General features: G+C 36.0%; 1 protein-coding gene across 2 annotated transcripts in view; it reads right to left on the bottom strand.

Moving 5' to 3' along the window:
• DPYD (dihydropyrimidine dehydrogenase) overlaps positions 1-17,611 on the bottom strand; it is a 316,371-nt gene that overhangs the window by 123,704 nt on the left and 175,056 nt on the right. For both annotated transcript variants that reach the window (XM_042873805.1, XM_042873806.1), the window contains exon 14: positions 2,546-2,710. In XM_042873805.1, the coding sequence (XP_042729739.1) occupies positions 2,546-2,710 (165 nt within the window). The remainder of the gene's footprint in view (positions 1-2,545; positions 2,711-17,611) is intronic.

Here is a 17,611-nt window from a genome sequence, read left to right as displayed (position 1 = left end):
AACAGAAGGAAAACAATCCCATCTTTAACTGCAAATCTTAAACAGAGAAGCATCTAATGTATTATAAAGTATATACATTTATTGAGCCTGTGCTGCGAGTAACACCTAATTACTTAGTTTCTGTTGTTATGGTTTTCTGGAAGAAGAAACAACAGTAATAGTGATATTGAATTAACTTTAGGGGGAAAAGAAAAAAAAAGAAAAGTTGAAACAGCAAAGATTTTGATGATATTTCAAAAAGAAGCCTTCAAAATCCAGGTCATTTTTCCTTCTTTCTCTACTGCTTTGACCCTTAAAATATTTAATTAACACCCCAGTAGTATACAAGCAACTTTTTGCTGTGGACAGCTTTTGCTCAGATCCACTCAAATTCAGGGTCAAAGAAGAGAATACTGGGAAAGGCTGCAGACAGAGGGGACTCAAGAAGGAATCAGTCCGCCTGCCAAAGGATAGCAGACAGCATGTTTGTACAATCGGGGCGCTAATTGCTGATCTATAGAGGCAAGAAGTCACAGCTACCTGATATTTTCCATCGAGTTCTGCCAGGTGGTTCTCTTTTGCAAAATCCCTTGCAAATTTTACTTTAAATCCTAGGCCTTATTAGGGGAACTGAGTAGCTTCTTTTGCATTACAGATTGCTTCTTCCTAAAGGCACGTAATATGATGCTGTTGCAACACTGGCTCCCAATGAGGTAACTATTTTGCTTATATCTTTCTAACTTGTACAGAAAATTCGACTTTAAATTGCTTGCATTACAGAGCAGAAGTGATTATGTAACAATTTTGATTCATCTTCAATATTTACTGTAGCAAGGTAAGTTTCTTTAGTTACTACTGTCCTCATCTGCACTTAGCTTTTACCTGAGTCGAAAGTGTCATTCTCTGTTTGTTAATCAAACTCACCCAGGCAGAAACTTCTTTTAGTTTTAACAAAATTAAAAAAATAAAAAAAATAAAAAAAAACAACCCAAATTACATCAAGTTTAAAAAGCCTTTTTAGAGGAGAGAACAGGATTTAGAATAATAATAATAACTGCAAGCTCTAATTATTCAGAGTATTTCAAAATAAGCACCAAGAGATTTCTACTCGGCAAACAAAAATCTGTTTAAAGTTAGCAACAAATTTACCATTACAGTTATGGCAGTTCTTAGTTAAGTTCATTGGCACATTTTAACAATCTCCATGAGGAAAGGCAAGGTGCAGTGCTGGGTGTTGTGTTCCCTGCCCACACTGCAATATCAGCCCCACGAAATCCACAGCAGCAGCCACAGCAAACGGGAACTTAATGCACAATAATCCACATCCAAAGGGAAGATCAAAAGATGTCCACCCCGGGAACTACAGAAGAGTGGAACTTCTTCACATCACACATGCAGAGCTAGGTCTTCTAAAATTAGGATTTCCTTTTGAAATGGTTGCTAGCGCTTTCACTCACGGAAGAAAAGAATTTAGTGAAAAGCACAAAGTTCCATGAGAGAATTTTGGTGAAGACTGCAATAGGAGACCATTCCCACAGCAGTCTGCCCACCTGCAATATCCGGGACTTAGACAAAGGGTGTTAAAGTCAGAGAATTACAGCATTATCCTTTGGTTCACACTTTCACTATCACAAAGCCCAGCCATGGTAAATAAAGTGATGTGAACCTGAGCAAAGCAGCACACAGCCCACGTATAATGAAGTAGGACATACTATACATGCAGCGTTTAACCTCTACTGTCAATAAAATGTGTTTAAGCACTCTTATTTCAACTTCAGGAAGAAGAGAAAAATCTGACTACTTATATGCCATGATGTACTCAGGAATGTTCTCTTATTTTGTTCGTAGCTGAACCACAGAGGTAATAATTTAAAGACAGAAGAGACCCAGGCTGTGGGATTTCAAGCTTTACCATTTGAGATGATGATTGAGGTGAATTTTACTTTCCACCTTGCTGTTCTTATTCAGTAGAACTGGAGCTAGCTGGCATCACTGCTCACAACTTTCATTATTACCTTCTAGACAGATATTCCCCATAGCCAAGAAGGCTCTAAAAAACCTCTCTCCCTGTAGCAAAGTTAACTTCAAGTCAGTGTTGTTTCTTTCCTCCTAAAGCAGGCAATTACTTATCTTTCATATTTGGATTAACAATGAAAAGAATAAAGACTGCTTTCACAATCAAATTCAATTCACAATGAAAATGAATACTATAGGTTTCATCTTTAAATATGATCTTAAATACAAACTTATTCACAGAAGCGCTTGATAAGCATCCATACTGGGATCAACTCCTTCCTTATTACATACCTGAACATAAACATCAGCCTAACTGAAAGCAATTGTCCTCTGTTTGTGGAAAAAAGATTTCACAGCATTTGCTGTCATAAAAATTATTTGGATGAGCTTTTCTGTTTTGTTTTGTTTTGTTTGTTTTGTTTGTTTATTTTTTAATAACAATCATCAGTAGAGAAATTGGCATTCTGTTTACTAAACATTAAATAGATGAGCTTTTACAGATCCACAAATGGGGGCTTTTAAATATACTTCACGATTGAGTGGTACTTACTTGTTCTGGAAAGTCACTCTTCAGTTCAGTAATACTTTTACACCAATATGCTGCTGTTTTCTCACTGATCAGTTCAATGTTTAGAAAAGAGCCTTGGCCTGGGCCATAGATGGGACCCGAAGTAACTCCACGCACAATCCTCGGAGAAACGTTGGTCACAATATCCTGGAAAACAGCGAGGCCTGATGAGAAGTCAGAATCACAGGTCCGGTCCTCAGCAAACCCGTACATCAGACTTCAAATACAAAGTGATACGATTAAAAGAGATCAAAATTACAAAATTGAAGCAGAAGTGGTTCAAATTAAGATCAATGCTGCAATCTACAATATTTCTGAAGGTAAACATGAGGTTAGCAAACAATTTTGAAATATACAGTAAACACGCAAAATGTTGACTTGTTTAGTAGGCTTAATTAAGCTACAATGTCACCATATCTATATTTACAAAGGACTGTAAATTTGGATATTATTTAAACCTAAAGAGAAACATATATGGTAAAACATTCTTTTTGCCAATTTCCAATTAAAAAATAATTTTGACTAAAGGTCATTTATTTACAAATGTATTGGAATTATTTGTTTAAGTATCCCTCCTCACCATCTTGTCATTTTTAGTGAGATAACATGAACCTCCATTAGTATATAGCAATTAAGGTCAATTTACATATTTTAATTAAGAACCATCCCATATAAAACAATTAGGGTAATAGGCATACTAACAGGATTTCATAACATTTGGACGTTTTTCCAACTAGATAGACAGGAAACCTTAATTAGCATTAATTAGCACTGATCTGCATATGTTTGATAAGGCATACCCTTGCCACAAAAGATTATTTATTCCTAAATCTGCCAAATGCTACAGTTACAGAGGATAAAGGGACTTTTCTTCACACTGTATGTAAATTTGGGATAATCTTCATTTGTTTATAAAGTTGAATTACTTATTATACAGTAAATATGCATTAATATTTTACAGTGATAGTTAATTACATGTCCATTTACATATGTAGAAATCATTCAAAGTAATCTCCCTAGTTCATCTAATTTTATGGCCTAAAAAAAAATCTGAAACCTGGGCATCACAATAATTCCTAATTTTCCTATTAAAACATTTTCCCTTAATCACAAAAGCTTCACACCTCTCTCTCAACAGTTAAGATATATTTTCAGGAAAAAAAAATCTGGAATGTTTTCCGAGTTGAAGCAAACCCAAAACAAACTGCAAAGTACACTCCTCTCATTCCCAAAACACTTTACACAAATTGCAGCTTATGCAGAAGAATCATTTATATCAGTTTGCAGAGGAAATTGCTATTTGACTCCATCCCAGAAAGCTATTCCTACATATAGGCCAGTGCTATCGCACCATCCAGCATGGCAAAACAAGTGAAGCTGATAACCAGACTCCTGCGAGCACAGCACATGCTAATTTCCAGCAAGTGAATGTTACTCTGACCGTGCTTCAAGTTGCCTGGAGCTTCATTCTCCCTTTCTTCTCACTCCGGATGAGTCAGAAGCTTTGCAACCAAGGAAGCACTAAGTCCATGCCACCAACCCATCCTCTGGGTTTGTGGATGGGACACGATTCCCACCCTGTGGCAGACTTGTGGCTGTGTGTGCCAGGCAATGCTTGGAGCCCTCTATGGAAGTATGGTTGTTATCTTAACATATGCATGTTTTGTTCTCCTCCCACTCTCTCATTTCAGTAAAGGTAAGAATTCAAAGTTTGACATATTACAGCTTTGAAAAAAATGCTTGTGGGACAGTCACAAAGCCTCATTCTGCTTCCATACAAAAACACTCTGAAGTTCCTGCATCTGCCTTGGGTTTCCAGGCAATCTCTTCTAAGAACAGAGACCCTTGTTGAGACCTTGCAACTGCTGTTGAATCCCTATGGCTTCAACTTGCTTCTTCCTGCAGTCATTGCCAACATCTGAGGACCAATTTATCTCTGCATGACTCCATGAAGCTGAATCAGGTAATGCACAGACTTTGCAAACTGTCTCAAAAGCAGCCACCCTTCACATTAATGACCACAAGAGATGCGCAGAGACACATGAAACAGTAAACACACACACTTTTTTTTGCCTAGATTTCCTTACTCTCTTGAATTTTCTTTGAGATTCTATGAGATCCCCTTTGGTGCTCAGAGCCCTTTCCCTGCTGTCCCCTGCCAGCTCACAGCTGCTTTTTCAATCAGCAGCTCCCACTGCCTCCGCACTGCCTCAGTCTCACAGGACCCCTCTGCTGTGCCCTGCACCACTTTGTTATCTTTCCTGACCAAGCTGCTTCTGCTTCCAAAAATCCTTCTTGGCTTTGAAATCCAAACATTACCACCTGGCTCTTTTGTCTTGGTTCCTCCCGAGAGGAATGGGCTGTCCTTTTTCAAGATCCCATTACTCATTTGCCTCTCCTAGCTCAGAGTGAGCAGGATGGAGAGTTTGTAATGACTGACACGCTGGCACATCTCCTGGCTCTTGTTAGCACATGACAGCCCCAGACACAAGGAGACTCACAGTTCAAGGAAACAAAATGGAATTTATAACTTATGTGATGATTCAAGGAATCTGTCTATGTACATACAGAATGAAATCACACAAGTGACAGAAAATTGCCTCTTTGAGATAAGTGTGAAATACCCATACAAAACTTGCCTTACAGTTGTCTTCAGTCTCCTGCCACAGCTATGAGAGCTAAGCAGGAAGATAATCAGGCGAGGCATCTAACTAAGTTTGTTTTGCTAAGGCCATGTTAGATGGACACTCCTGGTGGTGGGCCAATTGTTAGGGGTTGTCCCCAGAACAGCGGGCAAGGAAGCTGCAGTAACCACTGTGCTCCAGCTCACCAGAATTGGAACATGAAGTCTTTGGTTGTTCTGTTTGAATTCTGATTTTCTCTGTTTGTAGAAATGGGGTGAACAAATGCTGGTGCTGATTATTGCTCTTCTGAAACTTCAGGAAAAAGCAGAATTTTTCCCCAGTTATGCACACAACCCTTTCACTCTTGATACGTGAATAGAAGCTACCACAGAACTGATGCAAGAAACTTGAGAGAAAACACTCTGGCATATGAACCTACAAACTTTTTTGACTTTAAGAAGAGCAGGCTGCTAAAGAGATGACCCCACTGATAAATTGGTCTGGACACAGGTAACAGTATATGTCGGCATATAGAAATAGCAGAATGTCCTCAAACTCCAAAATGAAGCAAATATTTCTTACCTACCTATGAGAACAGAAGCAATAAACAATCGATTGGAAACATGGCACAAAGCTTTCATGTACCATGAAGTCTGAGGATAAAAAACTTTTAATGAAGTGCTACTGTGGGAGGACAAATCTTATCTCTGACCACACAAAAATATGAAGCTGCAGGAAAAAAAAAAAGACTAGAAAATTAATTGGTATTGGCAAAAGTAAACAGAACAGTCCATAGAAAATTCATTCATTTCTTGGGGAAATGTTGCAAATTAATGTAGATTTCAGGATTAGGAAAATTCCACACTAGTCACTAACAAAAGAAATTACTGTTGGAAAGTTAATGCAAACCAGGAGGAAACAGAGAGAACAAATAGAATCAAGGGCCAAACTGTGACTCATGAATATTTCAGTTACTGATTTTTTTCTTTTGCTTCAGAAGTTCTTTCTCTTCCCCAGTAGAGCACACTAACAACTGTACCAATTCCTCAAACATTTCTAGCTCAGGAGATCAGCAAAGCCATTATGTCAACCAGATCAAAGTGCCAATATCCTTCTGATTCAGTGTCCCCTTTTCTGCTTGAGAACAATTCTCCTATTCTGATGACTTTAGATTGTGTTAATTTGCATTACGCATATATTTTTGTTCCTGTTGGTTAATTAAAACACTAATAACAATCTGAGGCATTTGTCTTAATAATCCTTGAATTCTACAATTGGATCCTTGAATTACAAACTACTTCAGTCTTAATCTGTAAGTTTTGAGACAGGATCTTTTAGATAAACCCCAAACACATCTATTTTCTGTAAGCTACATTTAAATGAAAGTGGAAATCAAGATAGAAGCCTGCATCTTACTACTCCCTTTAAAACTTGTTCTTTTTCACATTTTGTACATATTTATAGTTGATGATTGCCACAGATTTTTGTATTGTCAAGACATAACCACGCTGTTTAAGCATGAACAGACCTTTATGTTTGGGCAGCAGTGACATTCTGAGTTTTAAGGGATACAATGGGATGCCAGGCATAGCGTTAGATCAAGCGATACACACATGTATTGTGTGTTTCTGCTAAAGTGATCAGTAGAGAAATAATTCACATTGTGAATATTAACATTGGCATCCGTAGGCGTGAAAGTTAATGACCCATAGAAATGAATCAAGCCATTCACTCCTCTCTCAGAGTTATTGTTTTGGGGGAATAAAAAAGACAGCTCTTCATTAGCAGGGTTCACACTTTTTTTCCACAATCATCTCTGATAGGAATTAAAAATAAAAGAGTTTGGAGAAAAATGTTGCTTGAAGAGATGAGTTACCGTGGAATATAAAATAAACACAGTCTCCCCAAAGGTATATCATAGCCTCATGCCAACACAATTAACATAGGTATATTAGGCAAATATAAGAACCACAAGTGTAAAGCTATATTGTTTTTCATATCAAAGCTCTAATATGTTTCTATTAATTTGCAGATCTTGAAGCATTCTTTTCATCCATTTTTTCCCAAAATATTGTAGCTACTTGTATTTTAACAAACACTCGATATAATAATAAAGTAGCTTTAGAGGGCACATGTATTTGTGACATGGAAAGAAAACTAGAAATGGTATCTTAAATTGATACATTAACCAGTTGTGCAAATATTCAGTCCTGAAGTACGCCTGGTCAGCAGTACAAAGATCTGCAGTACAATTAAGGTTCCTGGTAAGATTTAGGGATGTTATAAATGCATTGAAAGACACCATACCAAGTGTTAACTTTTTTTTCACCCTGGAAGGCTTCTGAGACACAGAAGATTTTGCCTCACAGTGTTGGCCTTCAAAGTCACTGAAAGTCACAAAACAGTTCAAGTATTTTTCAACTTTAACTTACTAAAGCAGATAGGATTTAGTGACCTTTACCAATTTCTTTTCATTAATATGAGAAAAAAGATTTAATACAATGACTAGATTACTACCTTTTACAAAGTTAATTTGACCTTTCTTTCTTCCAGTGAGCAAGGACATTATGCTTGCCAAATGAAGTATCTGTCTGTACAGTCCTGGGGCTGCAACTCACTTAATGTCAATATCAGCCAGGATGCAGCCACACTGTCCTCATTGTGATCTAAATAAATACCTTGTTAAGAAAATTGCAGTTGAGTATCTTAATAAAGCATACTTCAGGTTAGTAGACAGTAAGCTGGGTTATGAATAAAAGCCCATTTGTAAATTTCTGCTTTGTTATATTCAACACACAACCTTCACTGTTCAAACAACAAAACACATTATATGAAAAATGCAGGTATTTAAGCAAATTCGAGTGGACTCCTTTTCCCTACATAATCACAGAACTATTGAAAGAGCTGCACAGATTTCAAAACACAGTACAAGTGAAACACTTTTAAAGTTCATTTGCTAAATGCTCTTATCAATCCTTCAACATCAAATTTTAGTTTTCTCTATAGTTTGCACTAATTACAGTAGAACTCAATGTACAATTTCACAAATGTAAAAATAAGGAGGAGATGGAGAGATGCCCTTTTCTGCCTAATATCACAGTCGTTACAGCATTCTGGAAATCTGGCTCACTACTGTTTGAACACCCTCACAGATATGAATGGCATCACATACTTATGTCCTCATAATTCCCTGCCAACTCTCATTCGAGGTCTTGTGATGATTTGCCTCTTCTGTGACTCAGCTGTCTAGCCAGACTGTGTCTAGTATCACCCCTTCTGGAGTTTTAACCATCTACAAAAAGGCAAGTGAAACCTGAAGCAACAATACTACTTCACACAGCACTGTTCCTATACATCCTCTATGAGTTGTTTGCTTTCTCTCCCACATCAGAGCTGTGAGGCATGTGATATTTCCATAGGGTTGCTTTTCTGAGGCTCAGGTTAGGGACTTGCTCTCTTGAATTTCCCCATAGCATTCTTTCAGCTGAGCCTGTCTGCTCGTTTTAGCAGAAAGCTCAATCCACTGCAAGCACCTTGACAAACAAATTCCATCCATTCTATCAGGTACAAACATTCAGATTAATGGAGCTCATTAACTTCAACACAGACCTTACCTGATTCTGCTGGATTTTTATGATGTATTGCCAGACTGGTTCACAGAGCAGGGCAAGTAGATTCACTTATGACTACTTCCCAAGAAAGTTAGGCATGGCAGATGGCACCTCGCCATGCACAAACCATCGTGCTGTTTCGTTCTCCAGGTTATGTTGCACACACAGTGCCACCTGTTGATTTTCTAATGTTTGTATGAATTATTTTAGTTTACTTTGGACACGGAATTAGACAGAGTTTATGTTATCCAAACAAGTAAAAAACCTCAGCAAAGTCGCTTCCGCACTCTCTCCTCCTCTTCCCCTCAGAGAACATATAAAAAACAAACAAAACAGAAACTACCTTAACAGAAAAACTTATCTCAGAACATCCCACCATGCAGAAACTTCTCTAATCTCTCCACTGCCATCTATAAGCAATTTAGTGCTCTACAAATGCCTCCTTTTTTTTTCATCACATTTGTGAGTGAAGTCTAAACTTAGCCTGCTCTTTCCTCTTCACTGCTTTGCTTCTCTTCATGATAGAATGATGTAAAATAATTTTACATCATTTTTACAAAATTTTTAAAGTTCTTCAGTGAAAATAAGAACTGTATTAAAATCTATTATTTCCTCAGCCTTCCACGATTGTTCACATTGGTGATTTAAAGCATGAGAGTGCTGATCTCTCCACTAATATAGAAAAAGATCTTGAAAAAGAGACATGCTTTAATTTAGCAATTACACTTCTTCATATTTTACTTATAAGATCAATATGCTATGGAGGGAAAAGAATACTTCAATATATTCCTATTTGCCTTTTGATGGATGTTTGTCATGTGCTTGCAACATAGGGTTAATCTGATTTGCCATTTGTTGTTGCTGGCATTTTTTCCCTAACAATGAAAGCATGCAAATACCAAAAGTCTGAAGTAGAAACAATGCTTCTAAATTTTCCTTAATATTACACTCTATTTCTATACTGAATAATCAGTTACGCAAATAATGAACAGAAAAAAAAAAAAGAGCATGACTTCATCATAAGTGTTTTTAAAACATTAAACTATGCCATTTGTGTTTATTAAACCAATTTAACATTAGAGCTCCAGCAAGTAAGCTAGCTTTAGAAATCAATAAGTTAGCAAAGAAGACTGGAGCCCCATAAGGGAAAAAGTAATGCATCAGGATTTTGCAACAGAACTGCTGAAGCACTTACACTGTGTGAAAGACAAATGACAGCTGCTTAGAGGTTTCGTTACCATGCATTTGACATTTTTTATACTGTCTCATTAGTGCTTTAAGATATAAATGTAAGAATTCATGAGAAACTTCACAATTTACAGATGTCTAACTTAATTTCAACCTAAGCTTTTGCCTGCTCGGCACACCACCTTTCTTAGCAATGCATTTCAGACAGCACGCCATCACTACTGATAACTTATGATTAAGAAAACAAAAACCCAACCTCTTTGGATAATCTAAACAGACCAGAGTATAAGGGAAGAGTTTACTCTTTTTGCCTTAGAACAATCTCAGGCCAATGCCATCCCCATTCTAAGTTAAGTAAGAAACATCTGCTGCCCTGGCTTAAAACAGCAGCAATCTCCCAGTGCTTCTTTAATTCATACATGACAGTTTGGCTGGAATTCTTAATTTTATAGCCCAGAGTCCCAAAAAGTGATAAATCAGATTAAAGTACAAAACAAAACGATTTAAATTATGATGAAAAGTTTTTAAAAAAAGAAAACAAAAAACAAAACCCAACAGCCACACATAACCTAAAGCAAACAAACCAAACATGGAACAGTAACTTGAGCATTTATGCCAAAGGTACTCCAGCTGAGTTATTTTACATGAAAATGTTGTTTTGAATCTTTCTATACAATTACATTTTCTAGGGTAGTTGTACAAAAAAAAAAAAAAAAAAAAAACCTTTTTATAATGCATATTTGTTTCACTTTAAAATTAGTATTTAACTAATATTTAAAATAAAGTTTAATACATTTCTTATTTTTGACATATTTGTTCTTCCTTGTAGACAAGAGAATGCAGAAACATTTGTACTGTAACTACAAAAGATCATTTTTAAACTGTATTACATCTTACAGTACTTTGCCTTGAAAAACAATGTCTAGATATAGCATTCAATAGAATACAAAAAAAAAAAGCAATCTTTATCACAAGGTTAAAATTAGTCTTTGAACAAAAGATGCTTTCAAAGCAAACCCAAATTCTCATCAGCTTTATAGCAGTTTCTTTGGGAGAGACAGAGAAACGAGGGAGGAAGAGAAGAGAAAGAAAAAAAAACCTGAAGGACATCTGAAAAATTTCTTGCTAATGTGTGCGCAGACTTTATCAGTTTCCTGATAAAGGTATAAGCAGTAAGACATGATTAAATTTCTGCGGTCAAACTGCACTGTGGTCAAAACTTTAGCTGCGGAAAAGATCTGCAGCTCATGAGTGAGAGTTCTATCTGTATTCACTTTCTTTTGAAACTGTTTCTTTTCGGTGTCTAAATGAGCTCATATCTTTTTTGACTAATGATAAAAATTACTCTAAAACCCAATTTTTTCCTTGGTGCAAGTGTTTGGTATTTTTTTGAAGGCTTTTGTTTTACTTTAGTTAAGCAGTTCTTCCACAGCATAGAATTTTATTCTGGGCTGTGCTCTGCACTTCCATGAAATACAGTCACTGACAAGAAGTCAGCAGCAGATGGTCAATGCTGCTTTTGTAATTGAAGAACAAAACTCAAGAAAGCAAAAAAGTATCACATTTGGAACTATTTGAAGTAACCACAGGAATATCTCTGCAATATGGAATACTGTACTATAAGGATTGTACTGGGATCTACTAAGAAACAAGATATTTGAGAAATCATTCGTTCAGACTCTGTGAGAATTGAACCTACTCATAAGCGACTCATAAATCCCATTCAAAATCAGCTGGGAAATCTGGAGGCTGGACCACCAAATATTTCTGGAAAATAAAATTTACTATATAAATTTATATATAAATTTACTATACCTAATCAATGTTGTATGGCCAGTCCTGCATTTCAGCATAGATCTCATTTAGAATTAATGAGAAAAGAGCCCAATGCTATAGAAGCAATTGTTAGCTGCCTTCATAGCCGAGTAACCAAGTCAAATGGGTGGAACTCAGGAGAGCTGGCAAAGTTAGCTTAAGGCAGAGCTATTATTTTAGCACCCATGCTGGCATTTGCTGACCAGGAACATGCTAAAATGTTGATTTGAAGCAGCCACACAGCTGTAACTTTCCTGTTTGCTCACTTTGTCCCAACTAATCAGAGACATGAATGCAAAGGTTGAGTTTTGCTGATGTAAAGTGTTTTCGCCACTTGCTGCCTGCCCGAGGTCTTTTCTGGAGACCATATTCTCTACCCCGCATTGTTTAACTTGACGTCACTGTTCACTTACAATTACCTTCCCTCAGAAAACTTCTCTGACTCTTTTAGACTTGGAAGACGACATTCTTACGTTACTGTAATCATTCCCCCAGAGCTTAAAAAAGAAAAAATAAATCCATGAAATGCCTTCTTTTTTTGGCGCCGCCAAGTAACCAGAGTTTAAATTTTATCTAACTCAATTGTTTGCGAACCATTCTCATTAACATCGATGTCATCCAAATGGCAAAAGTAGAAGTATAAGCCTTTGCAAATCCATTTCCAACAGCGAGATTCTTGAGACTATCTACAATAAAACAAAATGCTATATAACAGCAGCACAGATAATCCCTGAAATACTAGGATAGCATAACTTGAAACTATGTAAAAACTCAGTTTACTCTCCTGCAAATTATATATTTGCTGCCAACAGGCTATTATTTGTATAGCTTGCATGAAATACCTAACAAGCTTTATCTGTACCTGTAACTCACTTTTGTTCTTTAAAATAATGATGAAGTATTTCTGGAAAATAATCCAGAGAAAATGCTTAAAAGCAATCAAATGGATTCTATTATTCAACTGCAAGCAAAGCAAAGCATCGCAATACTAATTTGAAGGGAAATTAATGGAGTAAAATGGGAACACAAGTATCTGCATAGACTTTATCTTTTGGTCTGTATCCTTCCATGAAAACTACGAAGCTTCCAAGGCCCTGTGAGCAAATTTTGAAATTTAATGCATATTAATTAAAATATGTAGTAGTTTATGATGCTTATGATGCTTAACTTTAGGAATTCTAGACAAATACTAATGGCCCATGAAATGGGGAGGAAAAGGCAGTCTGAAAAATCTAAGAAACAAGACATCTAATGCTTCACAAGGAGATCTATCAGAATTAAAAATAAAATAGAGAGAATCTCAGGTAACCTCATAATTCTAACAACATTTTTGAAAGAAACAGCAAACAATGAGAAAATGCAGGTGACTATATAAGAGAATATGCTACAAGGATTAACAAAGCTGCTGTCAACAACTCTGGACACCTATATCAAGCTCACTTATTACCTAATAAAATATTAACATGTCCTGATCCAATCTATGGTAAAATTTTAATTACTGTTTTCTCATAGGGAAACCATATAATCAATGTATTCACAGCTATTCCTAGGGGCTGTTTTGTAAAGCTCCATTACTAAATTGTGAACCAGCACTAAAATATTTTCTTCCAGATTGCTTTAAGTAAATCAAGACTATTATATTCTCCGAGGAGGAGGGGAGAAAAAATAATTTCCTTTCAAGGTAGAAAAATATGATTTCTTTACTAAACAAGAAGAAAAATGTTTTACGTACAATCCTATTTAAAGAGGAGTTAAAATTCTTGCACAAAGAATCAACATTGGGGAGCTACAGAATACTAAAGTTATATGAAATTTATGCTTAATACAAAATATTTTTATTCCTGGATTAAGTAATTAAGAGAAAAATCACATTATTCCCTTAAATTATCTGCTGAGGATGAATTACAAATATGAAGGTATGTCTTGAACATACATGAAGCACTCTCTTTTTCCACTAAGAACGCTTAAATACTATAAGAATTGAGTCATATCTGGCTGTATTTAGGGGTTAGAAATTCAAGGAAAGTATATCAGTTCTGTTTGGAGCATTATTTAAATAACTATTATAATTATCAAAGTATCCACTCCTCAGATGGCACTAAACAATTTCAAGTTATATATAAGTACACAGGTGTGGTGGAAGGCTCTCTGCATCTAGGGGAATAATTTATTTTACATTCCAAAGAAAATCTATCCACAGAGCTTCTACTTTGGTAACACAAGCCCCTTAAATGTAAACTTTTTTTTATAACGTAGTCCTTTCATCTGTGCATATGTTCTGTTGAAGCCAACAGATCTTTTGCCTGAGAAGAGAATTGCAAGACTGAGCCATTTACTGCTCTCAGAGCCTCATTAGATGTGGATTTGGACACTTAACATAATTGTGGGGAAAAAGAAATTGTGAAAGTATTAACCAGCACTTCAATACCTTGTATGAGATTCAAAGAAAAAACTAATTCAGAACTAGTTTTAGATAGGATCTTTCAAATAGATTGTGATTTTTGCTAGAATGCTCAGCTACTTTGAAATTCATGAAATAGAACTAGTATTCTTAGTCCTCTCTATGTGCTGGCTATGAAAACGGAGGGGATACATTAGACTACATAAACTGTTAGAATTTGTTTTTATAGACATAAATGCAGCTGAAAGAGTATCAGAATAGTTTTAAACTAAATAAATGAAACTGACAAGTTGTTTTTTCTAAATTCCTTTACTAATCAACTTGCCAGAATTTTCAACTCTTTTGCTCTGAATTGAACTATCAATCTGAGTTAGTTACATTTTTTTGAGTGACTAACAGGTTTTTCCTGACCCTCTGAATGATGTTTTGATTTGTGAGGATGCAGAATAGCTCCTGTCAGAATGCTGGGAGTGAACTCATGGCACCACATATACAGTCCTGGAGGGGCTTTGGGAATGCAGGGGCCAGGCGGGCTGTATTCCAAAGGGCAGAGCCAGCATGAAACTTGCTTTTTCCCTATCTTGATTATTGATAATTGTATTCATGACAAATAAGTGTCATATGGAATACCTTCCCATCCTTTTTTTCCTATCACAGAGATATGGGGTTTAAAGCACAGGTCAATACAAAACCTCACTGAGGAACAGGAACACTTGCTACTGATACATACCGGATCAGACAAGCATTCTCATTCCTCCTTTCCAATGAAACAAAGTTTGCATAAGGACAAACAAGAGCTCCATATTACATCGATTTATAATTCAGCGCTATAAAAAAAATCATTGATATTTGCTTCTCAGACCAAATTTGTATTTGTATTCCCACGTACATAGATTAAAATACACAGTACAGCCAGCAATCACACATCTTAACAAGCAAAACAACAAAGTATATAGGCAGGCATGGACCGCATGCTTCTGTTTTTGAAGGCAGTAGGAAGTTTATTTTTACATCTTCACTTAGAAACTTTCCCCTAGATGATGTACTGGCTTGTGAAGCCAGTACAGAGCAGGCCAGCACTGGCTTCCTTGAACACAGTGACGCAGCAGAAGCTTCATTCCTTGTGATATTTGAACAGTATTTTGTAAACTGCAATGCAAAATACTCAAGTGCACTACCACAAGAATGTCAACAAATGTTTCAGAAAACTCTTAAACAACAGCCAGAAACTAGAGTTACTGTGGGTGGTAAGCCAACTGGGCATTATATAAGCTCTTAATGACACACATCTTTTCAAGACGTGCCTTCATATATTTGAATTTTATTTAAACATGCATGTACGATATATACATATTTTAAAAATATTTTTCATAATTTTCAGTTTGTGTAATTTGTACTCCAATGAAACATCCCTTTACTTTGCTATTCCTTCATCAAAGTATGCATATATAAATAAGAATGCTGCTTGTATTGCTGTTCTTTAAACACAGAAGCCATTTTGTTCTGTAGTAACACAATGCATTTGGTTTGTGAAAATACATGCATAAACTTTTTATTTACAGGAAATGTATTCCATACCATGAACTCACCTAATTTTAATTATGCATCATTACCTACTTATTTAGATGACGGTTTCCCCCCAACTAAATTGTGAATACTAGCACTTCGAAAGAAGTTTTTTTTTTTAAGTGAAGATAAGTTACAGCATTAAAAATAAATGAGCTATTTTTGTCAGTTGATTGGACACTGAGTACACATAATAAATCACCAAGAGAATAGTCTGCTAGTCTACGTGCTAACCTTGAGCTGCAATTTTTCTATTGCCTGCAATTCAGAAGACAATAAGATGTTTTACCCAATCAGCTGATCAGCTGAAGGAACTCAAAAGACTGAAATGGCTTAGAAATACACAGGCTTTTAGATATCAAATTACCTCTGGAACACTCTACCCAGAAGTAACTCTAACAAAACCCATTTGAAATACAGCTTCAATATTCAAAAAAATCAATAATTTAAACCACAGGTTGAACATTTTTACTGCTTTCACTGCAGACTGCCATTTTTTTTTTTTTTTGAAATGAAAATGCTAATGGCACCAAAGGGAAAGCTTCAGCCAGAAGAAATACATGTGTGTAGGCCTGGATTGGCTAGGAATGCTGGTTTGCCCTCCCTCCTCTCAGTTATGTTCACATAAGATCTCTTAAAACCAAAAACTCTCATTTCTATCACTTTGAAAAAATATGTTTTACTTCCCTGCATTTAATTCTTCTGTCCATGAGAGTTTAGCTATGTCAAGACGCCCCACAGTAAACATACATGCCGAATACAAATGCTACAGCCTCAATCATGCCATCAAATCACATTGTTTTGCAACTGTCACTAGTGTCGTGATTTTCAATACCAGAATTGTAAGCTCTTGTGCAGAGACAGCAAAGCAGGAATGTGTGTGATGCTGTGTTCCAACATCTACATCACAAGTGGGAAGCAATCCAATGCATCCTGAAAAAAATCAAGTACGGATGGTCTGCTGCCTGTAATAAAAGCAGCAGAGTCTCTGGCACTATTTTTTCTTTAAGTTTTGTTAAAGGAAGAATGTAAGAGGATAAGAAAAATAAAAAACAATAAAATTTACCCAAGACAGTGCTTATGTATCTCTATGTAGGCAGCTCCAAACATACAGTAAGAACAATTTTTGTTGCAGCAGCAAAGCATTACTTTTATTGATTAAGAGGTACACAAGAAATTGCGAGATGGATGGTCTATGGTTTATAGTTTCAATGCTTTATTCTCACATATGTACTCATTCTCTCCTTAAATACTTTTTGAGTGTTCTCCAATCAGAGGGCTATAATGAAAAAGAAAATCTAAAACATATTATGAGGTAAAGGTGCTCAAGCAAAGAAAACTATGTATTTGGATATATATGGCTTTACTGTAAAGACTAAGTTGGCATTTCCAGATTAAAATTTCTGTTTGTAGAAAACAAAATGATAACATATCCCTTATGAATTTTCTGACTGATAAATTTGTTCAATTTTAGTCCAAGATAGATGCAGATTTTTGCCTGGAATAAGAAATAACAACAGTATAACCATTACAAAAATGTGACACTCAAAAATGTGTACTCCAGAACTTCAGAGATGTACTCCAATATTCTGCTGTTCCCTGAAGGCACAAAATTTCTCTGGATGTCAAAGAAAAAAATCCATAAATAAGCAGAGAAATTCATCTGAGTTTAAATACAGCAGACTACAGGAAAATAAGATTTTGTTTATTTATGTGCTTGAGATCTGCATTACCCTCATGTGCAACCACCCATTCCAGGTACTCCTGGCAGGCCTTAAAAGTTATCTCTTACACAACTAGCAGCAAGCAACTGACCTGAGAACAATGCCCCTGGCAGCAACAT

The sequence above is a fragment of the Lagopus leucura genome, unplaced genomic scaffold (genome assembly GCF_019238085.1).
Source record: "Lagopus leucura isolate 7727_CA_CO unplaced genomic scaffold, USGS_WTPT01 Super-Scaffold_100009, whole genome shotgun sequence".
Taxonomy (NCBI): Eukaryota; Metazoa; Chordata; class Aves; order Galliformes; family Phasianidae; genus Lagopus; species Lagopus leucura.
Note: the sequence above shows the minus strand (reverse complement) of the source record. Positions and strands in the feature narration are given on the sequence as shown.